The 24,757-nt window shown below is 40.7% G+C and overlaps 2 protein-coding genes across 3 annotated transcripts; one reads left to right on the top strand and one right to left on the bottom strand.

The window, feature by feature from the left end:
• Window positions 1–1,085: 1,085 nt before the first annotated feature.
• col28a1b (collagen, type XXVIII, alpha 1b) lies at window positions 1,086–12,669 on the bottom strand. The gene is made up of 34 exons (XM_077721500.1): window positions 12,398–12,669; window positions 10,846–11,411; window positions 10,193–10,213; window positions 10,047–10,106; window positions 9,919–9,972; window positions 9,803–9,847; window positions 9,321–9,347; window positions 9,168–9,212; window positions 9,053–9,097; window positions 8,168–8,221; window positions 7,254–7,322; window positions 7,089–7,157; window positions 6,772–6,840; window positions 6,245–6,313; window positions 6,065–6,133; window positions 5,927–5,995; window positions 5,655–5,723; window positions 4,901–4,972; window positions 4,730–4,798; window positions 4,583–4,654; window positions 4,445–4,513; window positions 4,317–4,385; window positions 4,185–4,253; window positions 4,046–4,114; window positions 3,911–3,979; window positions 3,774–3,842; window positions 3,636–3,704; window positions 3,476–3,556; window positions 3,261–3,296; window positions 2,833–2,869; window positions 2,217–2,771; window positions 1,847–2,010; window positions 1,346–1,547; window positions 1,086–1,255 (listed from the first exon to the last, which is right to left on the bottom strand). Exons 1-34 carry the CDS (start codon window positions 12,516–12,518, stop codon window positions 1,086–1,088), a joined length of 3,462 nt encoding a protein of 1,153 aa, XP_077577626.1. The 5' UTR covers window positions 12,519–12,669.
• A 965-nt stretch (window positions 12,670–13,634) lies between these two features.
• On the top strand, window positions 13,635–24,426 carry mios (missing oocyte, meiosis regulator, homolog (Drosophila)). 2 transcript variants are annotated; one of them, XM_077721025.1, is made up of 12 exons: window positions 13,635–13,730; window positions 14,261–15,139; window positions 16,074–16,567; window positions 17,635–17,729; window positions 17,788–18,042; window positions 21,175–21,344; window positions 22,003–22,068; window positions 22,154–22,312; window positions 22,390–22,542; window positions 22,670–22,874; window positions 22,950–23,079; window positions 23,782–24,426. In XM_077721025.1, the coding sequence occupies exons 2-12, from the start codon at window positions 14,318–14,320 to the stop codon at window positions 23,870–23,872; spliced, it is 2,640 nt and encodes an 879-aa protein (XP_077577151.1). In that variant the 5' UTR covers window positions 13,635–13,730; window positions 14,261–14,317; the 3' UTR covers window positions 23,873–24,426. The 2 variants fall into 2 exon arrangements, with proteins under 2 accessions (XP_077577151.1, XP_077577150.1); XM_077721024.1 differs by lacking the exon at window positions 13,635–13,730 and adding an exon at window positions 13,737–13,940.
• Window positions 24,427–24,757: the final 331 nt, after the last annotated feature.

Genomic DNA, 24,757 nt, shown 5'->3' with positions numbered 1-24,757 from the left:
ACAAAAGGGCAACTTTCAGCATCTTGCTTGAATTCCGCTTCATTTGCAACACTTTTAACACTTTTAAAATCGTCTTTTGATGCTTCGATAGCTCGTGACCGCGTCTCGTTTCTCTACACGGTTCGAGTGTTTACCTCCATGCGTAATAAATTGCACACACACACACACACACACACCCACACACACATACACACATACACACACACACACACACACACAAAGTCAATTGACTTGGCTCCCTTCATTAAGTGTCAGTCATTTAATTTGACTTTCCTCAAGAGATGTTTATGAATACTGACAGCAGCTTGAGTCACTCATATTCAATTTAAACTCCACTATGGATGACAGACTGTGTTCAAAAATGTAAATGGAATTAATATTTTCTGAATATGTAGATGGAGAAAGTATGACAGCCATATTATAGTATTGTATCAATATATTATATATGTGTACGTATGTGTATGTATGTGTAGATATATGTATATATACACATACATATATATATGTGTATATATATACATATATACATATATATAGGTGTATATATACACATATATACCTATATATATGTATATATACACATATATACATGTGTATATCCACATTTATACATATACGTATATAAATGTATATATAAATACATGTATGCATGTCCTTTTATATTAATATATTTTGGGATTAATGTATGAATTTTATATATTAATATTCAGTATGTGATATTTGATTTTAGCAAACACTATTTATTTTTCTATTTTTTTTAGTAAGTATTGTTGTTAAAATCATGAAAAAACTAAACTATGACTAAACTTCCCACTTTTATAAAACAAATTTAAATTTGAAATTCAGAAAAATAACTTCATAGGTATTTATATTTTGTTATTTTAGCTAGGTATTTTTTTTAAAACAAATGTGTGACAAGAAGGATTCAAAAATAACATTTATTCATGCCATTAACAGTAAAAGTCAAATATATGACACGGAACTTAAAAAAATATAAAGTAAAAAAAAGTTAGTGTTTAAAAATGTTCAAGTACGTAATGTTACAGACATCATTTTTTTTTAAAGAATTGACAAGTCCGCTTGATTCAAAGGCGTACGCAGGTTTGCTTGCACGACTTCTCGCTTTCAAACTGGTTGTCGTTGCCATGACAACCGCCAAACCAGAACTGAGCACAGGCGTTGGCTTCCGAGTCGTAGTACCAGCGCATCGTGTATTCCCGGCACGGACCTGGATCCAGGGGTGCCGTGCACCTCTCTACTTGGACAAAAAAAACATTTTTACCGTTTTACTCATACATATGTTTATGAGGCTTGTATTTGTTTTTTTTTTAAGCATAAGGAATACCCGGGCTGGCACGTTGAGTTGTGATGGGCGTCTCCGGGGTTGGCGCGGTGGGACCGACCAATCCCGAGCGAGCCTGGTGTCGCATGGGCCTGCCGTCCGCTCTCAAGTGCATCCTATCCAAAATTGGAGGTTTCCACTCCTCCGGGTTTGGTGGGGGACTGGTCGCTTGTCTGTCAGGATAGGGCACTGGGGGGACGGGCTGCTGGCCCACATAAAAGTCACAAAGTCAGCCATTTTGGCTCAAATGTTCAATTTGAACTGTTCCAGTCTTTAAAAGAACCAAACCGCTTAAATCCCTCCACATGAAATTTGGTAGACATTCCTACCATAAGAAGATTCACAAAAAAGTCTGAATTTCCTGAAAACAGACCTGGGAGTCCTCCATTTTGTTTTGAAGAACCCCATTTTGAAACCCATTGGTCTATTTCCAGAAGATATCATCCACATTTGGCAAATTTACAGAACAGCATTTAATAACCAAGAAGCCAAAAACATCCTTACCGTGGACTGAACCCGACCAAAGTCCCCCGCCACGGTACCCCCAGTCCGGGGAGGCTCCCTGAAGTCACTACCAAGAACTGAAGAAGATCCTCCACTTGGGATGGCGCTCCACAGAAAGCCGGTATTGTCTTCACAGATATGGCTCAGTAGTTTCTTCTCCAGGGCTTAAAATCGACACATAACGAAGAAAGAAACCATCAATGTGGACTTAAAACAGGCCCCACCCCCAACCAAAAGCATCTAGCCACGCCCCACCCGCAACCAAAAGCATCTATCCCCGCCCCACCCCCAACCAAAAGCATCTAACCACCCCCACCCCCAACCAAAACCATCTAGCCCCGCCCCCAACCCAAAACATCTAGCCCAGAACCTGGCAATGTCTTGAAGTCATCAATCAGGTACACATGGTCTTCATCCGGTTCCGAGGCCATAAAATCCAGCTCCCTTTTGACCTGTCCGAAAAGTGGTTCACTGGAATTGACCACCCCGATCACAAAAGTCTCGATTCCGGCGGCCCTGGACTCGGCCACGGCGCTCTCCAGACTGACAGAGTCCCTCTGGTCGGCTTGACCATCCGTGATGACCACCGTCACCTTCCGGACCCCCGGCCGGGCCGCCCTTAAGAGCGCGTTGGCCCGCCGAACGGCGCTTCCAGTGAAAGTACCCTCGCCCACATAGGTCATTGAACGCAAAGCCGCTTTGACCTGGTCCCGTGACGCATCCTGGCCCAAACCCACCACCACCACGTCCACATGGCTGTAGAGCACCACGCCCACCCGTGTGGTGTCCCGGCCCACCGAGGCACGGTCCACTAGGGCGCTGACGAAGTCTTTAACCGCCTCAAAGTTGTCGGGGCCAACGCTCTCGGAGCTGTCGATGACGAAGACCAGTTCCAGGGGGTTCTGGCGGCACTCCAACCCGCAACCTTCGACAAGAAACTCTGAGGTGAACCCAATCGAGACCCAGAATGGATCATGAGGACTTACTGCAGATGGACCGCACAATTTGGATGATTTCTTCCCTCTGCCCAACACAAAAAAACAAGTTTTCATGAATGAGGGTAGTTTCAAGGTTTGTGGACAGCCAATCACAGGCCACAAGGAGAGAAAAGGGCAACCAATCACTGCTAAGGCTGATTTCAAGGGTCCTATCAGCCTACCATGCATGTCTTTGGAACGTGGGAGGAAACTGAAACCCACATAGGCCCAGGGCAAACATGCAAACTCCATACAGGTGGTCTTGACCAGGATTTGAACCCAGATCCCCCATTGTGAGACCGACACACTTACCACTCAGGTACTGGACTGTCCCTCTTAGCTAATTTGACACCGAAAAATAACTAAACCTTTTTTCAAGGACAAAACCTCCCAAAAATAGATTGTAAAACAAGTTATTAGGACAGAATCCCACTTACCGTAAGTCCAGGTTCTCCTTTATGGCCGTCTTTGCCCTGCAATTTAAAAAGGATTAGTCCAAAAAGTTCCTTTCAGACCTTGTTAGGACAACCCTGAAAAAAAAGACTATAAAAAACTGCACAGATTGGACTTGACCCATATAGTCCCATTCTTCGGAACTTGTTCCCCTTTGTAAAAACTCCAAAACTGAAGAAAGAACCACCAAATTACATACCGGTGGTCCAACAGCCCCCGGTTCCCCAGCCGTGCCTCCGTCTCCCTTTTTCCCTTTGTCACCCGGAATACCCCTGTCCCCCTGTAGAGAGAATGGCCGCATCCAACTCATGAGGAAGGTTGTCCCAGTAATCCACCAAGAGAAGTTAAGACCCAAGTACCTTATCGCCCTGTAGTCCAACACCAACAGGACCCCTTGGTCCAGGGATCCCTTGAAATCCAGGCTCCCCCTGTAGGAGGAATAGCAGTATTTTCACTTAACCAATGATTGGTTAGAATTTAGAGTCCACAACTTGTACCTTTTGTCCTTGGATGCCCTCTCCTGGAGGTCCTTGTGGACCTGGAGGTCCTATCATACCTGTGGAACCCTGCAGTTTCAAGGCAAAAACTTTATATTTTTCAGAGGTGCAGATCTTAAAGTGTACTTAAGGTCTACCTTTGGACCCTGTAGTCCTATTCCCGGTGGTCCCACTGGTCCAGAAGGTCCAACCAGTCCGCGGTCTCCCTGGATTCAAATCAAACTTGGCTTCAAGCCTTTATCCTTTCAGTACTTCTGTACTTCAATGTGTACCTTTGCCCCCGGTAGGCCTACACCATCTGCTCCAGTTTCTCCCGTCAATCCAGGTCGCCCTGGAGGACCCTAAAACCAAGATTTAGGCCAGGTGAAAATTTGCATAGCCTTGGTTCCGATTTTGGACTTTGATCCTTACCGCTGGACCTGGAAAACCTTGGCCTTTATCTCCAGGTAGTCCCGAAGGTCCGCTCGGCCCTCTATCCCCCTTCAAAACAAACCAGATAGTCAGGACCTAGACTCCCAATCGAAGACCGGTCCAGAATCTCACCTTGGGTCCAGTTGGACCCCTTCCGGGTTCTCCCACAGCTCCAGGGAGACCTTGTGGACCTGGATCTCCCTGAACAGACAAGGCAATTAAAGTCAAAACTCGTAAATCAAGGTCTCCAGTGGTCTTACCTTGGGTCCCAGTAGTCCTAACCCCGGTTTTCCAGGTGTACCAGGTGGCCCAACAAATCCAGGATCCCCCTGGTTATAAAAAACACCAGAATTGAGCCCAAAATACCCGTGGTGACTTCTTCAGAAGTCAGTCCTTACTTTTGGACCCTCTGGCCCCACGGGACCAAGAGCCCCGGACTGGCCTCTGGAACCTCGGTCCCCTCTGGCTCCCTGAAAAAAAGGCAATGCAAAGTTTTCATGTTGAAAAGTCTAATTTAAAGAAGACAATTTAATCAAGAGATTCACCTTCTCCCCTGGGACACCTTTACCAGGACTCCCATCCAGTCCCCTCGTCCCAGGATACCCGACGTCCCCCTAACGAAGGAGAACTAAATTAATTGATAGCTTCATTGGAATGGGCATGGGAATCCGTCCTTAGAGATGAAAGAAAGAATTCAACCATCTGATTGGTCGCACCTTTTGTCCTGGGGTTCCGTCCTCTCCTGGCTGACCCGGTATGCCTTGTGGACCATGGGCCCCTACGTCCCCCTTGAACAAAGTCCAGTCAGTGGTCAGTTTTTCCTCAAAAATCTTATAACCATTTTAACAATCTAAACAAGATTTGTAGTACTGTATTTTCACAACTATAAGGCGCACTTAAAAGTTGTAAATTTTCTCCAAAATAGACAGTGCGCCTTATAATCCAGTGCGCCTTATAATCCAGTGCGCCTTATATATGGAAAACAACAAAAACGAAAAACCACTGTCGGATATTAAAAAAACACAAACGGCTGAACTGAAACAATCCTGTTAAATATGCAGATCAGCCATCTTAGTTTACAAGATCTTCCATCATATAGCTCCTCCCCCACTGCAACATTTTAGACAAAAAAAATCCAAAACATCAACAATGGCTGGCTCTAAAGGTGACTGTGTAGTGAGTGAGTGCTTCATACCTGGAAGTCAATAGCAATTACCGTATTTTCACCACTATAAAGCGCACTTAAGTCTTAAATTTTCTCCAAAATAGACAGTGCGCCTAATAATACAGTGCACCTTATAATCCAGTGCGCTTTATAATCCAGTGCGCTTTATAATCCAGTGCGCTTTATAATCCAGTGCGCCTTATATATGGGAAAAAAATGGTCATTCATTGAGGGTGCCCCTTATAATGTGGTGCGCCTTATAGTCGTGAAAATACGATATGTAGAATTCATTTCTAAATACGTACTTTAGGGCCTGGTACCCCGACACCCGTCTCTCCAGGCGATCCTGGAACTCCTGGAAATCCTTGAATTCCCTGAATTTCACAGCAAAACCTGGTTAATTTATTCCCCCACCTCGTTTTTATTCATCATACCAATCAATGAAGTTAATTCCCAAAACAGCCCCATTTTTAAATCACTGGCAGCTGGAACAATTCCACCGTAATCAAAATGCTAAATAGCCAATTTGTCCATCAGGATTAGCCACGGCGCTAACTGACGGTTTCTGTTGTCCTACCTTTAGACCTTGTATTCCCAGACCTGGACCTCCTCGGGGGCCTATGGGTCCAGGTGTGCCTTGATCGCCCTGAAAAAAACGTAAAAAAAACTGTCTTTTGCAGTTTTTATGAGATAGCCCGTTACGTCACATTTGTACCTTTTCTCCCTGGATTCCGATCCCGGGGACGCCAGGCGGACCTGGTGGGCCGAGGGGACCCAGATTACCCTAAAACCAAAAACAAGTATTTGTCAAGATCTTTTTTTACCCATTATTTAGCTAATGAAGCCATTATTTTTTAATATTTAATTAATAAAGCCGATTTTTAATTTTATTTACCTTTTCACCTTTGTATCCAATGCCAGGCAGGCCTCGACTCCCCCGGGGTCCTTCAAATCCTCGATCCCCCTGTAACATGAAAAAAATGAGGTTTTAGGGATTATTAATTAGATTATATTAGTGGTTGTCAAACTGTGGTATGCGGGCTCTCTCTAGTGCACAGATGTCAAATTGGCGGCCCAATCTGGTCTGTCTAAGGATTTGTTTTTCTCAAAAATATAAAAATATAAATAAAATTTCTGATCTGGCGCTCCAGAAATTAGAGAACAATTTGATTTTTGTTTTTTTACCCCCATTTTTTCAACAAAAATTTGATGAAAACATTAATGAAAACAAAATAATTTTTGGAGTTAAAAAATGAAATATAAAAATTCCTCAAATAATTATTGAATGAAAAAACAATAGTTTTTCTTTTTGGAATTAAAAGAACAAAAATAAATATACTTGATACTTAAAAATACCCAGTTTATGTATTTTTAAACTGTTACTTGCTGTAAAATAATTGAAAATGTACATCTAAATCTTACTTTGGGACCTGGAAAGCCTTCTCCGGGTAATCCCGGGTTTCCCCGAATTCCGGGCGGTCCAATCGAACCCTAAAGGCGACAAAAAAAAAACACCCAAAAAAATTTACAAGTTTATTAATCAATAAGAATCTGTGGTATTAACTAACGTCTGTTTTTACAGGCCACACAGTAGCAGTGTATGTGTTTCGTTTTTATTTCTTTTAGTGCTTGCAGTATTTCCTTTCCTGTGCTTTTATTTTGAAATTTTCAATGTTTGCCCTTAACATTTCTTGAACACCAGCATACTTACTGAAGTTCTACTTTGTCTTGATACTCACTGGTAGTCCAGGTTCCCCGATACCAACCGGACCAGTCGGTCCTGGTCTTCCGGGGTTGCCCTTTTCTCCCTAAAATAACAATATGTTTATGTATTTTTAGTTCAAAGATTTAGATTTGAATACATGTCCTATAATAGGATAAAGAATGGATGCAATTTGAGTCACCTTAGCCCCTGGGAAACCAATGGCAAAGTCTCCTGGTGGTCCAGGATTTCCACTTGGTCCTCTGTCACCCTGTTGGCAAACGCACATTTTGAGTCACTATCAAAGACACTTTGAGTCGCTCTCAAAGACACTGAGTCAGTCTCAAAGACACTTGGAGTCAGTCTCAAAGAGACTTTGAGTCACTCTCAAAGACACTTTGAGTCAGTCTCAAAGACACTTGGAGTCACTCTCAAAGACACTTGGAGTCACTCTCAAAGACACTTTGAGTCACTCTCAAAGACACTTGGAGTCACTCTCAAAGACACTTGGAGTCACTCAAAGACACTTTGAGTCACTCTCAAAGACACTTGGAGTCACTCAAAGACACTTGGAGTCACTCAAAGACACTTTGAGTCAGTCTCAATGACCCTTTGAGTCACTCTCAATTACCCTTTAAGTCAGTCTCAAAGACACAGTCACTTTCAAAGACACTTTGAGTCACTTTCAAAGACACTTTGAGTCACTTTCAAAGACACTTTGAGTCACTTTTAAAGACTGAGTCTTTCTCAAAGACACTGAGTCACTCTCAAAGACACTGAGTCTTTCTCAAAGACACTTTGAGTCTTTCTCAAAGACACTTTGAGTCTTTCTCAAAGACACTTTGAGTCACTCTCAAAGACACTTTGAGTCAGTCTCAAAGACACTTTGAGTCAGTCTCAAAGACACTTTGAGTCAGTCTCAAAGACACTGAGTCACTTTCAAAGACACTTTGAGTTACTCTCAAAGACACTTTGAGTCACTTTCAAAGACACTCAGTCCACTTTGAGTCACTCTCAAAGACACTCAGTCCACTTTGAGTCACTTTCAAAGACACTTTGAGTCACTTCTAAGCCAGTTAAAACAGTCACATGAAGACAAAAAAAAAATCCATGTACTTTTTGTCCATGGCGTCCCTCAGGGCCAACTTCTCCAGGGGGTCCCAGCTCACCCTGTAAAACCCACAAAATGACTTCATCCAACCCGAATTCTAAGAGATGTTAGAAAGGAAACAGAAGAAGCTTTTGGCGCGGCTTCTCACGGCAAAAGAAGTTTGATTGGGACGAGCCGGCGGCGGCGGCGGCGTCCAGGTCGCCGGCACTAATCCCGTCGCACAAAGTCCAAGAAAAATATCCCGGCAGGCCGGATTCCCCCCGCTTTTGGGACGAGGATTAGCCGGAAGCCAATTTTCACATTCCATGTGTGCAGAGGTGAACAAACCCAAATTCGGCTTCCACTCGTGTCGTCAAGCTCGCTTTGAAGTCCACGTTTTGTAGCAAAAAAACAAGGGATGGGAAGAATTATGTCGCCGTTTTTGTTCATATTGCCGCAACAGTACGGCGGAGGCGGAGCTAGAACGGCGCCAAGTTGAAAGGAGGCCAAAAAGTCAATTTGATTGGTCCGAACAATGAGGGACTTAGGTTGGTTTTTCTTTTCAACCAAAAAAGTGGAAAAGGTAAAGATGACAAAACTTTGTTGTCAAAAAGGGGGATAGAGGACAGAGTTCAAATAAATATGAATTAAAAAAATCATATTTTTATATAATCCTATTCACATAACATTATCTTTATAGACAAATTTAACTCCAAAATGTTTAAAAAATTAAATAAAAAAGAGAATTAGGTTAGAAAATGATTGTTTTTGGTCTTAAACATCATTTTTTGAGAATATTTTAACCCATTTTGTCAATTAGATTCTGCTACTTTTCTCCCTTTTAATATTTTACTTTTGTTTTTGGGTTTTTTTTTTAATTTATTGACTTTAATGTCCATCCAAAATATTACCTGTTTTCCCTTTGGTCCTTGTGGTCCTAGAAGTCCCTGCAAACCCTTAAAAAAACACCATCACAAATTAATATAAGCAATAATTGTGAGCTAACATTTTTATTTGGGCAAATACCTGGTCACCTTTTAGACCCGGGGGTCCACAGTCTCCCCTCTCACCCTGAGAAATGATATATTAATATTGATGAGTTATGTATTAGTGATTTTTTTTGCATTGGACGTCTATCACTGTCAATGGCAGCCTAGTAAGAGCCAAAATGGCACCCACCTTGCTTCCATGGTAACCTGAACGTCCCTGCAAGACAATAGCCATGATAACTCGTAATAAAACATAGTATTTGTTTTTTTTATGTGATTTATCTAATTTTTCTTCATACAAAATTTAAGATTAAACATTTTTTTCCATAACTAGCTCATGAAAAAAACTTTTTTTAATAATCCCGTGCAAATGGTCTTATTTTTACATGTTAATTCAACAAATGAGTCATTTTTTTAAATAGTTGACTTTTTTGTTTATTTTTTTTACATGTTAATTCATCAAATTTGTCTTTTTTTTAATAGTTCAATTGCGGTTGATTGCTAATTGTCTCATTTTTCATGTTAATTGAACATTTTTTTAATATTTTAATATTTTTTTTTATATTTGACCAATTTTCCTACTGTTAACTAGCAGTTAACTCCAAATTAGTCCCATTATTGTGGTAAATAGTCCCTTTTTAAAGAAAAAAAACTGGTTAAAACCAGATTTACCTGTAAACCGTGACTTCCCGGTGGACCGTCCACACCATGCTCCCCCTTGAATGGCAAAAACCACATAAAAAAACCCCACATAGTTTTTGTTACGAATGAAATTTTTGATATGTTACCCTGGCGCCTTTGGAACCGGGCGGTCCCCTGTGACCCGGATCTCCTTTTCGACCCTGAAAAGTTTTCCCATTGAAAATCTGACGATCAGTTTCCGTCGCTAACTCGGCTAGCTAGCTAGCTAGCTCACCTGAACTCCAGATGGGCCCGGCGCACCGCTTTCGCACCCGCACGCCTCTGTTTCCGTGCACTGATTCAAAAATCATAAAAAGATAGTTAGATGGATTGTTCAGGTAGTTGAAATTGAATTAAATAAATCATTAAAATTAAATGTACCTCTTGTAAGACAACTTCACCCTGAAAACAAAAAAGTCATTTTTCGTCAAAATGATAAATATCGTATTTTCTGGACTATAAGTCGCTATGCAGTATATATATATTTTTTTTCAGAGTATAAACATTATACTTTATCAAATCTTTTAAAATGGTGTCAAAGTGGAGGCTCGGGGGCCTAATTTGGCCCCAACACATTCTTAACACTCCCTACATAAGGTCTCCATCTTGAATTTTACTTGTGAACGACTTCAAACTTTTTTCATTCATCCATTCATTTTCTCAACTGCTTTATCCTCACCAGGCTCGCAGGTGGTGCTGGAGCCTATCCCATCTGACTCCCGGGCCAGAGACAAGGACACCCCACTAACCATCCAATCACAAGGCACAGTGAGACAAACAACCAATCACAGTAACAGCAAAGAATAACATAGCATCCAATTAGCCTAGCATGCATGTCTTTGGAACGTGGGAGTAAACTGGAGTACCCAGAGAAAACCTACACAGCCCGAGAAGAACATGCGAACTCCACAGAGCAAGAACCCACCTGGATTTGAACCCAGAACCCCAGAACTGCGAGGCCGAGGCACTAACCACTCAACCACCGATCCACACATTTCAAAGAAACAAAAAATATGGCATCCATATTTGCTCACCATCTCCCTGAGCAGTTTTTTCTCCAGTTGAGGATCTTGAAGACTCTGCACAAATTGGCGCGCGGGGGTGCTAGCCACAGCCCTCAACTTGGCGCTGTTCTCCCCCCGCCTAGCCGTGTCGGACAGCCCCACGGCGAAGACTTTAACTCCAAGTTCCTTCGCCCGGATGGCGGCCGCCGCCACATTGGGATTCCGCGGATGGTCGGCGCCGTCGGTCATCAACACAGCCACGCGTACGGCGTCCCGCGGACTCTCGGCGGCCAGCAACTGGGTGGCGTTCCCCACGGCGTAGGTGGTGTAAGTACCATGGCCGATGTAGCTCATGACGCTAACGCCACCCTGGAAGGCGTCCAAGTCTGTCCAATCGGAGAAGCGGCGTTCCACCGATACGGAGCTGCTGTACTGGAGGGCCGCCATGCGTACAGCGGGGGTCCGTCCGGCGACTTGCAGTGCCGACAGCCGCGTGCTGAAACCCAGGACGAAGGCTTTCTGCTTCTCGAAGAGGAAGATTTTGGCGCTTTCTGAGCTGTCCAGGATGAAGACCACGTCCAGTGAACAAGCCCCACCTGACCAACAAAAAAACAACTGTCTGATTGGTCCTTTCAATCAACTAAACCCAATCAATTTATGACCGACCAATCACAGGGCACCAAAAGACAAAGAATCAATCACACTTACATCCAAACCTAGTGACAATCAATATATAGCATGTTATTAGCCTAGCATGGATGCCTTGGAGATATAGAAGGAAACAAAAAATAGTACTTGGAGAAGATGCAAACTGGTGATTGAACCCCTGATCTTCAGACTGCGAGGCAGGTATGCCAACCACTTTTCCACCGAGTCGCCTACTCAAAATTAACTGACCTAATTACAGCAAGTACTTAAGATGACTCCGTGACCGACCATTATTTTGTCAAATGAACTAAACTTACCGACTGTATGACTTAAGTTAATTGAGTCAAGTATTATTTACAGTAATCCCTCAAATATTGCGGTTATTGTTGACCAAACATGGTTGCGCTAATCCAAAAGTTGCGTACTAGCGTAACTATAACTACTTTTTATTCAGTGCATGGGTTTTCACATTCTTAGGAACTTAAAATATATATATATTTTTAAATAATTAATAGCAGAAATACTGCAAAGAAGTGAATTTGCGATAAGTAAAGTTGCAATAATTGAGGGAAACTATAGATAATAGAAAAACATAGGGTCACCCCTATTATAACTACTTATTTTTCAGTGCGTGTATTTTCACATTTTAATAAACTTAAATATATAAATATATATAAATATTTTTAATAATTAATAGCAGAAAAAAATCGCTCTAAGTGAAGTCGCGCTAATCGAGGGATTACTCTAGTCAGTTGAACAAACTCAACTAACTCACTCATTCATCCACCTCACAGAGCAACTCAAGCAGGGTTTTTCTAAGCCCCCCCACCCATTCCCAAGCCCACCATCTGATGAACCACCCCTGATCCTATAAAGCTAATAATCTAAATAATAATAGCTTTAGCTATCAATTTGGAGGCCATTTTTTCCTCACCATTTTGTCCATGTTCATACATCTTGTAGTTATTCCTCCGTCCGTTCCGCCTCTGTCCGTCCATCCCACGCAGCGAAGCCCCCAATAGGAGGAGGATCCACGCCAATTTGCACCCCTCCATCCCCCTCACATAGACGGGATACAATTCAAACTCATTCACATTAAAATAAGTTGAAGAAAATGTCAAAATATCCTCAAAATGTCATTGGACCGAGGTCACACGATGCAGTTTGGTCACCTGTGGTGCTTTTGGGGGCATCCCAACTTGGAAATCCCAGTTCTGACTGACTGTGGGAGAAGCTGATATGTGCGTATATGTGTTGTATATGTGTGTGTATTCATGTGTGCATGTTTGGTGTGTGCCAGTGAGGGCGGGGAAATCACTGGTTTACAGTTTAGTTCCATCATACACAAAAAAATTGGTCCCCAATTGTCCAAGTAACATTATTTTCCAGTTTTTTTCTCTTGTGTTTTCAGCTGTTGTACATAGGATGTTTTTCTGTGCAAAAAAAAAAAAAAAAAAAAAAAAAATCCAACAAGAAGCCATCAAAAGTTGCATTCTCGCCCATTAATGCAGAAAACAGATTTTGTTGTTTGTTTTGCAGGTTTTGAGTTGTTTAGAGTGCTGAAATCTAGTTGAAATAAGCAAATTGTTTGTTTAATTTAACATCTTGACTTGCGATTGACTATCAAATCAGTGAATGAGTTCATTATACATACTGTACTTCAAGTACTACTTTTTATTAGCTTTTAGTTATTTGTTTATTTTTAATCAAGTCCACCCCAACATTTTCACAATGGTTTAAAAGTGTAAACGACAGCAACCTCTGGTGGCTAAATATCAAACTTTTTTACCAATTAAAAATATCCATATTTCCTGATTTAAATAATTTTCATGGTGTTCAGGTTTATTTATTGTTTAAATTGTATTGTTTTGTTGTTTTAGGATTCAAAGGTGAATTTGGCGACGTAAGTAAATAGCGGCCATCTTTCAACGCAGCAGATCGATAGTAGCCGACAGAATGAGGAACTCGCCTTAATTTACTCAGTTTCAACGGATATATAAATATGTTTTTCAAAACGCAAGAATGTAGTTATGTTTCATGCTGTCGGAAAATGAATAAATTGACCATTTCAAAGTACACGCTCCGTTTTCTAGAATGATTTTTAACCAACGGCTCTGACACAAGATGGCCGACATGTGACGACATTCATTCGCATTGGTTTACCATATCTAGTTTGAGAAAAAAATTGGAGGGGAACTTTTGAACCAGTATTATTTCAATTACGGACCTGTATTCATGTTACACACAACAAGAATACTACGAGTGAAGTAAGTCGTCACCGCCCATGCATGTGCAAATTTAAGTTTTAATAGTTATGCAGTTTAAGCATTGAAGTTAAACGTAAATTCTACTCATAATTGCAAACTACAGCTATAGAATTATTACACAGCTGCACAAAAGCTCATAATCAAAATTCTTAACTCCACTCCGGTTGTGATTAGCCTTGTGTTGCTAGCATGCCAACAAAACTACAACTTGTAAGTATTCTTATAACTTTGCGCTGGAAAATTGCAGTCATAAATTTGATGTTTGTAAGTCTCTTCATTTTTTAAGTGTCTACATTTACTTAAATTAACTCGAGTCGGAATTCGGCACTAATGTGTCACATATTTGGAGGGTATTTAAGGTACTACATTTATTAACTGAGTTGGAAACACATTTTAGTGAATAACTTCAGCCCTTTATATAATCCTACGAATTGGAATGAGTAATATATCCCCATTTTATAATGTTTTAGCAATTTAATTTTTCACATTTCCAACCTTTTCATGTTAAAATATTCTCTTCCCATACCTAGGTAGGCTTTCCTACATAAAGCAGATCCACAGGAGGATCTTTTCCTCACCGGTCAATCATGAGCGGCTCCAAACCGGACATATTGTGGTCCCCACACCACCCGGACCGCTACGTCATCTGCGACTCCGAACTGGGCCTATACCGCATCGGTCCAGCAGGTGGCGGGGGCGAGGTCAAAGCCGGTACGCTACCTCTCTCCGGGGAAACAGCCGCTACTTTGCTAGCCATTAACTCGGACACACCTTACATGAAATGCGTAGCATGGTACCCCAAACAAGAACCAGAGTGCCTACTAGCGGTGGGACAGGCTAATGGCAGGGTGGCGTTGACTAGTTTGGGTCAGAACCACAACTCGGCGTGTAAAGAACTCGTGGGTAAAGAATTTGTACCCAGGCACGCCCGACAATGCAACACATTGGCATGGAACCCGGTGGATAGCCACCTACTGGCGGCGGGTTTGGACAAACACCGCGCCGACTTCTCGGTACTCATTTGGGATGTCAGCGGGAAGTTTTCCCCGGATGTTGCCACCTCGGCTGAGAAGATCCGACTGTCATCCTCGGATGTGGACCCCGGTTCGGTGGTGACCAAGCCTTTGTACGAACTGGGACAAAATGACGCATGTTTGTCCTTGTGTTGGCTTCTTCGGGACCCAAAGCTTCTCTTGGCTGGCATGCATCGGAATTTGGCTGTTTTTGATTTGAGGAATACAAGCCAGAAGACGTTTGTTAACACTAAAGCCATCCAGGGGGTGACAGTGGATCCGCATTTTCCTGACCGGGTGGCGTCCTTTTTTGAGGGTCAGGTAGCCATCTGGGATTTGAGGAAGTTTGAGAAACCTGTGCTGACCCTCACTGAGCAGCCTAAACCTCTAACTAAGGTAAAAACAATTTAAAAAATACCCAGAATGTACGCTAGGTGGTGGAAATGTTGCGCAATTTCATTTTTTTCGAGTTTTTTTTTATTATTATTAGAAACCAACTTTTAAATTCACGTTTTTTGTTTAATATTAACATCAAATTAGCCATGTTGGTCATAGTCAATTATACTTTAATAATTATATAGTATACTGATAGAAACAGAGTAGTACAAGGTAGCCATAAAACACAGGTGTCAAAGTGGTGGCTCGGGGGCCAGATCTGGCCCACCGCATCATTTTGTGCGGCCCGGGAAAGTTAATGATGAGTGCCGACTTTCTGTTTTAGGATCAAATTAAAATGAAAGGTATAGATGTATATTAAATTTCCTAATTTTCCCCCTTTTAAATCAATAATTGTCATTCTTTAATCATTTAGTTTTCTGTTTTTAGTTCAAAAAATATTTTGTAAAATCAAAAAATATATTTAAAAAAAGCTAAAATAAACATTGTTTTAGATATATAAAAAACACTGAATATTCAGAGCTTTTAATCCAATTCTTTTAATCGAATCATTAAAAAAAATCTAAACATTATATCTAAAATGGTCCGGCCCACAAACCACCCTTGCCATGAACAATTCATATTTTTTAAAAGTAACTCCAGACCTAGAATTTCAAAGTTAAAGCAAATTCGTCCATTTCTTAGTCATTAAAACACTCTTAAAGTACAATAAGCATCTAAATTCTTTTAATACAATGGTTATGTACAATGACCTACTCATGCCCACTAGTGGACATACGCGAAATTGCAGTCGCCAGTTACTTTTCTTTCCACCCAAAAACATAGTCGCAAAGCTCAATTCAGGGCAATTTTAATCCAATCATCCCATGCAATATCACTATATCTCACAAAATCAATTTTGTTGACCACTTTTTTGTATTTTCATGTCCATCAGGTGGCATGGTGCCCAACCCGCACAGGCCTCCTCGCCACCCTAACCCGCGACAGCAACATCATCCGCCTCTACGACATGCAACACACCCCCACCCCCATCGGCGACGAGACAGAACCCACCATCATCGAGCGTAGCGTGCAACCCTGCGACGGCCTGATCGGCACCTTCGCCTGGCACCCGTCCCGGCAGAACCGCATGGTGGTGGTCTCGGCCGCCAACCGCGCCATGACCGACTTCACCGTCTTTGAACGCATCTCGTTAGCGTGGAGCTCCACCGCCTCGCTCATGTGGGCGTGTGGGCGCCACCTATACGAATGCGCCGAAGACGGGCCCGACGGCGCTCAGGGTGTCCTGGAACGGGACATTGCCACCAAGATGCGCCAGAGGGCGCTGTCCCGCTACGGCCATGAAACCGTACAGGTGTGGCGGAACCACCTGCTGGCGGGAGGAAGCGATTCGCAGCTCAAGTCTTTGTGGTTTGACCTCTTTTATATCCTTTTTTTAAAGTATTGCCACTTATTATCAGTAATTATATGATTTATGATTATTGATAGTGCACTTTCAATTCAAGAATGATTTTTTTAAAGATGTTATGTAAGGGGAAAGTGCTCTTATCAATGGAGATACAAACAGTCGATCGTTTGTTGAAGTTTTAATGTCGCCTTCATTTGATGTTTTTTTTTGTAGTCACATGAATAGACAAAGTGGTTTTGAGATAGGTTAGCTGGGAAAGTAATATAAGGCTTTTTATTCATACAAATATTTATTTATTTAGATATATATTTAGTAGTGAGTGCAGGGTAGCAAAAACTTAATTAAAAAAATAAAAATACAAATAAACAATATCAAAAAATATAAAAAATGGACAGCTCAGGAAGAAATATTTATTAAATTATATAAATATGATATATATATATATATATATATATATATATATATATATATATATATATATATATATATATATATATATATATATATATATATATATATATATTAAAAAGTATATTGTTTATTTAAATATTTTATATATATATACACACATATATATCTATATTTAATAGTGAATGCAAAGAACCAAAAACATTTTTCCTCAGCTCTCCATTTAAAAAAAAAAAATATATATATATATATATTGTTTATTTGAATATCTTTTTTAACTGGACAAAAAAAAATCATTAAATGACCAGTTAAGAAAAACTATCCAGACAAAAGTATTTGTTAATCTATACAATGTTAACAAAAGCACATTTTTAACCTTTTTAACTCATTTTAAAAAGTGAGGTATTTTATATCCTGCCTGCTTCTTTATTTTTTAATTCTAAACTGTTTTACAAGTACTTTTGTCAAACTCAGTGTTTCATTTGATGATTCGCTGCCATTAACTTCATTGACACTTTTTATGTATGTGACTATTTTTCTCATTTCAAATGATTAATCACTTCTGAACTATACAAAAAAATAGGCCATTTCATAGATGTGTATATATACATATATACATATTTTCAAATAATCTCATCTCCAAGTACTATGTAACCATTCCTATCAAAGTCCCACATATGAAGCAATGCGCCGAAGACCCGGAACCAAAAACACCGGCGAACAAGCAGGCGGCGGCCTACTCTGGCATCAAAAACATCGTCAGGACCAGTTCGGGTAAGCCAACATCTACTCCATCCATACTCCAAGAAACCTCATTCCCGTCCCTCGCCAGGTACGACGGAGAGCCGCAAATGCTGGAGCGGCTCGGAGCGGCAGACGGAGGCCACGCGGTACCACAGCGAGGAACGCGGCCTGGCGCTCCGCCTTTGCGGCTGGACGGCCCGGACGGCCGACGCCGACGTGGAGCCATTTTTACGCTCGCTGGAACAAGAGCGAGAATGGGAGAGGGCCGCCGCCGTGGCGCTCTTTAATTTGGACATCCGAAGGGCCATCCAGATTCTCAACAGGGGAGCCATGGCCGACAAGGGTGAGTATGACTTCAAATTACCGTATTCTCCGGACTATAAGTATACGTTTTTTTCGGATTGTAAGTCGCACTAGACCAGGGGTGGGAAAACTTTTGGGCCCTGGGGCCATATTGACTTTAAAAATTTGACAGATGGGCCGGGTCAGCACAAGATAGGATACATATAAAAAAGTGCATCCGTTAACAGTACATATGAAACAGAAAGAAAGGACTCAAGTATGAACATACTCATCACTCATCATTAAAAGTATAAAGTACAAAGTCAAGTCAAAAGGAATGTATTAAGAAGAATTAAAATTTCATTTGAAAAAAAGATGGAGGGCCTGTAAAACAACAAAAACAAATAAAAGTGGACAGAGCTACTGCCACTGGCTTGATGGCGCCATTTTGGGGAAAAAAAATAAAAAAAACATTATTTTTTTTAGACTTGGCCAGAAAAAACAACAACTGTTGTGCCATTTACAAAAATAAAAGTCGCAGGCCTACCAAAACAATTAAAAAAATGAAACTTATAGTCCGGACAATACGGTAGGTAACCACATTTTAATATAATTTCATTTTTTTTTGTCTCTCTGACCACCGATAGCCAATTCTGTTCTTTTTTAGGCTTCAATAATATTAGTATCTGAACAAATGAAACTTATAGTCCGGGAAATACGGTAGTTTAACCACATTTTAATTTAATTGAAATATTTTTTTTCTTTTTGACCAAAAATAGCCAATTCTGTTCTTATTTTTATGCTTTAATAATTTTAGTATCTAAACAACAGATGCCCAATTAGCCTGTTATCCGCCATTTTTGTTATTCTAAAGCATATCCAATAAAAAATCGCCATCCAAAACATGCAACTCATCCACATCAATGCTTTTCATACTACATTTTTTTCTCTTTTTTGTGTACTTTTGGAAAAAACACACTCATTTCCAAATCCCTATTATCTAATTCCATCCTCCCAACTTAATTTTACTGACATTCAAAACATTCCTCCATTGATCTCACCCCCCCCCCCCCAAACTTCGCTTTCCATCCATGTGTCATCCATCTTTATGTCTTCATCTAAAACCGCCATCTATAAATAAACCGTGAAGCAATTGTATCGCAATATCCTGCTGTTTTGAAAGGAAATTGGGCAAGTCGCTCTACAAAACACAGACTCCTCCTTTCCCTTCCATGTTTTTATCAAAACCGGATTTGTAAAATACAGTGTTCCCTCGCTTATCGCGGTTAATGGGGACCGGGACCCCCCGCAATAAGTGCATTTCCGCGAAGTAGGCGTGCCCTTTCAAAAATGCTTAAAGAAACATATAACACGTGTACAAAAGTACCACCAAGCAAAAACATCATAGTAGTCCGTATGGAGGATCTTCTGCAGTTTTTTTGCACGTAAGAAACATCGTTATTGGGAGTTGTGAACATTGTTTTTTTGAAGATGCGCCATGACGTCATCAATTAGATTCCTGAACTCTGTTATTGACCATTTTTTGGCCTTTTTTTCATGCAATTATTAATTCTTATTGAATATTTTGTTCCCCCCTCTTGTAAAATGATGTCATTTATCATTTTAACTTAATATCTTTACATTTTTTATTTATTTTTTTCCTGAAAAAAATCCGCCAAGCTCTGAGTCCGCGATAGCTGAAGCGCCAAGTAGCGAGGGAACACTGTAACCCAAAAAATGCCCGAATCCTAAAACCCAATGAAAGAAACCAAGTTCCCGAAAAATGCGTCCGGCGCTGCGAGATTTTTATGAAAAACGTGCGCTCTTGACTCACCGCCACCGGGCGGCCGGTTTGTCCATGTAGGTCAGATGTTTTTTTCTACTGTGTGCGCTAATGAGGCTTTCCTGAGGGCAAGCAGCTGCCCGCGTCATTAGATAAGACCCGTTAACGGTCGCTCTTAAGTGCATAAAGCTGGGGAATGGACCGTATGTCACATGCGGCGGAACTACACAATAGAGCCAATGGCGGCTTGTTGTTTTTTTTATTAAGGACCAAAAAAATTGGACCCTGAAGGCAACACTGTTGAGATAAAGATGACGAGTTGGTTTAGAATGGGAGGGTCGGCAGAGACAATAGGTGTGAAATTGACATGTAATGGGTAATAAGTAATATTTTTTTATGTAGAAATGTGATATTGTGGGTTTATTTTTTTTTAAAGAATATCATTTTTATGGCAACCATTTTTCATACTATCTACTACTTTTAAAAAATACTTTTAATCCCTCAGTATAATCTTATTCTTACATTTTTAGCTAGGCCAGCAGAGACAATAGGTTGAGGAGAAATTGACATGTAATGAGTTAAAATAAAAATGTATAATTATTTTTGTGTAAAATGTTTTAAAGTCTAGTTTTTTAAAGAATATAAGTTGTGTAGCAGCATTTTTAAATATTTTTTAATTTTTTAATGTATATTATAATGCCAGTATAACCCTATTCTTATATATATATATATATATATATATATATATATATATATATATATATATATATATATATATATATATATATATATATATATATATATATATATATATATATATATATATATATATATATATATATATATATATATATATATATATATATATATATATATATATATATATATATATTCTTATGTAATCATTTGTTCCATTTATTATTACAACTAAACTTCCTCTTTTTCATTTTAGCAACATCCTGCAAGTTTAATAATAATTACATACTTTTTCAGTTATCACAACATAATCTCATATTCATGACCTTTGACCTCTGACCTCATTATCCAATTATCTGGTTCTTTTCATTAGTGCTAGAAATTTAGATAACTTTGTCACTAATAGAGACCGAATTAACCAATGGTCATTCGCTGCCGCCCTCCCAGTTCAAACCAATTGGACATCTATCACTCTCAATGGCAGTCAATGAGTTAAGTTTAATTCCATGACCTCTGCCTACCGTCATTTTCACTTACTTGCAAAGATAAACATTCACTTACTCAAATGTTACACACAAAACAATCTCACGCACGCTAGAAAACACACATGAAGGCAGCCATTTTGGTTCGGGCGGCCATTTTAGGCCTGATTTCTTGAAAGGGGAAGATACATGTTTTGATTACTAATATATTTTTTTCCATCCTTCGTCGCAGGTGACTTAAACTTGAACGTGGTCGCCATGGCGTTGTCGGGGTACACAGACGAGAAGGCCTCGCTATGGCGGGAAATGTGCGGGTCGCTCAGGCTGCAACTCAACAACCCTTACCTGTGTGTCATGTTCGCCTTCCTCACCAGCGAGCCGGGGTCCTACGATGGCGTGCTGGTACGCAAATATCTTTCCATCCCCTAAAAAAACGACATTGTCTCCTCTATTTTTATAAATGGAAAACATTTACATATATACATACATACATACATACCTATAAACTACATACATACATATAAACTGCATACATACATATAAACTGCATACATACATATAAACTGCATAAATACATATATACTACATACCTATGTACATACATACATATATACTACATACCTATGTACATACTTACATATATAGACATACACATATATATATAAATATATACATAAATACTACATACATACATACATATATATACACATACACATATATATAAATCTATACATATACACATATATATAAATATATAGATATATACATGTATAAATATATACATATATACATATATATACATATATAAATATATATACATATATATACATATATATACATATATATACATATATATACATATATATACATATATATACATATATACATATACACATGTACACATACATATATACATATATGCATATATCCATATATACATATATACATATACACATACATACACATACATATACATACAATATATATATATATACATATAATTACATATATATACTTATACATACATATACATCTAATATTGAAATATACTTCATTCCAGTACGAAAGCAGCGTGGCTGTTCGCGACCGAGTTGCCTTTGCCTCCATGTTCCTCAACGACAGTCAGGTACTACAGTTCAATCTCGCCAAACCTCTAAATTTTTACAAAACACGCCCTTCAACCGTCCCCGTTTTGACGTCTTCTGCCGCAGCTCCCTCGCTACGTAGACAAGCTAACCGGTGAAATGAAGGAAGCCGGCAACCTGGAAGGAATTCTGCTTACGGGCCTGACCAAGGACGGCGTGGACCTCATGGAAAGCTACGTGGATCGCACCGCAGACGTCCAGACGGCTAGCTTCTGCATGCTAAAAGTAACACTTGAATTATTTCGTTATTATTAGTTCAGCGTATTTTCTCGCATATAAGCCTTTACTTAAATTCAAATTAGGGTTCCCCAGGCGAAGTGCTGAAGGACCCCAGAGTCCAGGGCTGGATTGAAAACTATCGCAACCTGCTGGACGCGTGGAGGTTCTGGCACAAACGGGCCGATTTTGACATCCATCGAGGAAAACTTGACCCCAGCTCCAAACCTCTGGCGCAGGTGAAAACTCCCAATTTTTCCTTGACCTTGTTATTTTAAAACCTGAAATGGCGAATAGCATTATGGGAAAGGACATACTGTATTTTCTTGCAATGAATTTCGCTATCTCCTCATCTATCCTCCACAGGTATTCGTCAGCTGCAACTTCTGCGGCAAGTCCATCTCGTACAGTTACGCCGCCATGCCGCATCAGGGGCGTGGCTTCAGCCAGTACGGCGTCAGCGGTTCTCCCACCAAGTCCAAAGTGACCAGTTGCCCGGGTTGTCGGAAACCTCTGCCGCGTTGCGCCCTGTGCCTCATGAACATGGGCACGCCCGTCTCCAGCTGCGCCGGTGGGTGGCAAACAAAAAAAAAGTGCGAGGGGGCGGAGTAACCAAAACCTGAGCGCTTCCCTTATTTTTCCGCAGGAACGGGGAAATCCGACGACAAGGTCGACCTGAACAGAGAGAACAAACTGGCCCAGTTCAACAATTGGTTCACCTGGTGTCATAACTGTCGCCATGGCGGCCACGCTGGACACATGCTCAGCTGGTTCAGGTGAGCGGGCGCCGAGACGTCCAATCGCGCCCATTGTTTTTTCTGTTGTGGAGTGAAATACCTGTCCGATCCCGTGACTGGACGTTTGGTCTCTGGACATTTGGTCCCCAGACGTTTGGTCCCCGAATGTTTGGTAGAACAGACATTTGGTCCCCAAACGTTTAGTCCCCGAATGTTTGGTCGAACAGACATTTGGTCCCCGGGCATTTGGTCCCCGGACATTTGGTCCCCAGACGTTTGGTCCCCGAATGTTTGGTCCCCAAACGTTTGGTCCCCAAACGTTTGGTCCCCGGACATTTGGTCCGCGGACATTTGGTCCCCAGACATTTGGTCCCCGAATGTTTGGTAGAACAGACATTTGGTCCCCGAACGTTTGGTCGAACAGACATTTGGTCCCCGGACGTTTGGTCCCCGGACGTTTGGTCCCCGGACGTTTGGTCCCCGGGCGTTTGGTCCCCGGGCGTTTGGTCCCCGGACGTTTGGTCCCCGGACGTTTGGTCCCCGGACGTTTGGTCCCCGGACGTTTGGTCCCCTGGACGTCCGGTCAACCAACCGTCCGGGGACCAAACGACTTACCGACGAAACGTCCGAGTGCCGTCAGATACTTTTTTAAATGGGAGGGCCGCTAGCCAATGACCGTTGGTTGTGGCCACCCTCCCACTTGATTGGACATCTCTGAATAACCATCTTGTGGTGTTCTAGAGATCACACGGAGTGTCCCGTGTCGGCGTGCACCTGTAAATGCATGCAGTTGGACACCACGGGAAACCTGGCGCCATCGGACAGCGGCTAAAATGAAGGTGGGACCCCTCGCATCACTTAAAGGGAAACTCTCAGGAGAATCAATAAAGGGCCTGAAGCTGCCTAACCTGAATTATTCAGGCTCAAGTCAAGAACTTGAAAAAGTCATCATCATAGGTGCCAAAAATGTTTTTTTGTATTTAATCAAATGATATTCATACCTCATGAGCATTGGTAGGATGAAACGGAAGCAAGTTTGGAGACACTGTCAAACTCATTTACTGCCTTTTGACGTTGATACGCGTCAATGGAAGCAATCAGTTCAGGTTTGTGGACACCAAAAGCTATTGTTACAACAAAAACGATTGTTTTTAATCGCAAATTGTGCCGTAAGATGACAATATTTCAGCATGCTATGTAAAATACTATTCTATTTGATTGAGAAGACTGTTAATTCACAGAATATATCAATCATGAAAAAATGTACTCTGACATACCTCCCAAAAAATGATTTGTTTGGAAAATGTGGCGTGAAAGATTGTTACAAGCCAATGAAATCCTTATTTTGGCCTACATTTTCTCACTAAATGATCATTTTTATATCAACTGGTTGTAAAATGTCATATTTTGCTTTAACCCTTTCATACACCAATTATGATTTTTATATTTAATCCCTACAAGACACTCATTGGATTCCACTAACTATACTAATTCCCTTATTTGCCCCTCCCAGTCAAAATAAATTGGACATCTAGCGCCGTCAATGTGCAACACAAATTTCATCCAAAAAAATGTATTCCGCAATGTTGGAATTTATCATAACTACGACCCAAAATGAGTTCTAGGGAAACTTTGTTTTTAATAAATCCTCATAATTGCCCTTATCATGTTCAGTTATCATGACAGGAAGTACGGCATGAAATAAATATGATTCATA

Source organism: Stigmatopora nigra, chromosome 7 (genome assembly GCF_051989575.1).
Source record: "Stigmatopora nigra isolate UIUO_SnigA chromosome 7, RoL_Snig_1.1, whole genome shotgun sequence".
Lineage (NCBI taxonomy): Eukaryota > Metazoa > Chordata > Actinopteri > Syngnathiformes > Syngnathidae > Stigmatopora > Stigmatopora nigra.
Note: the sequence above shows the minus strand (reverse complement) of the source record. Positions and strands in the feature narration are given on the sequence as shown.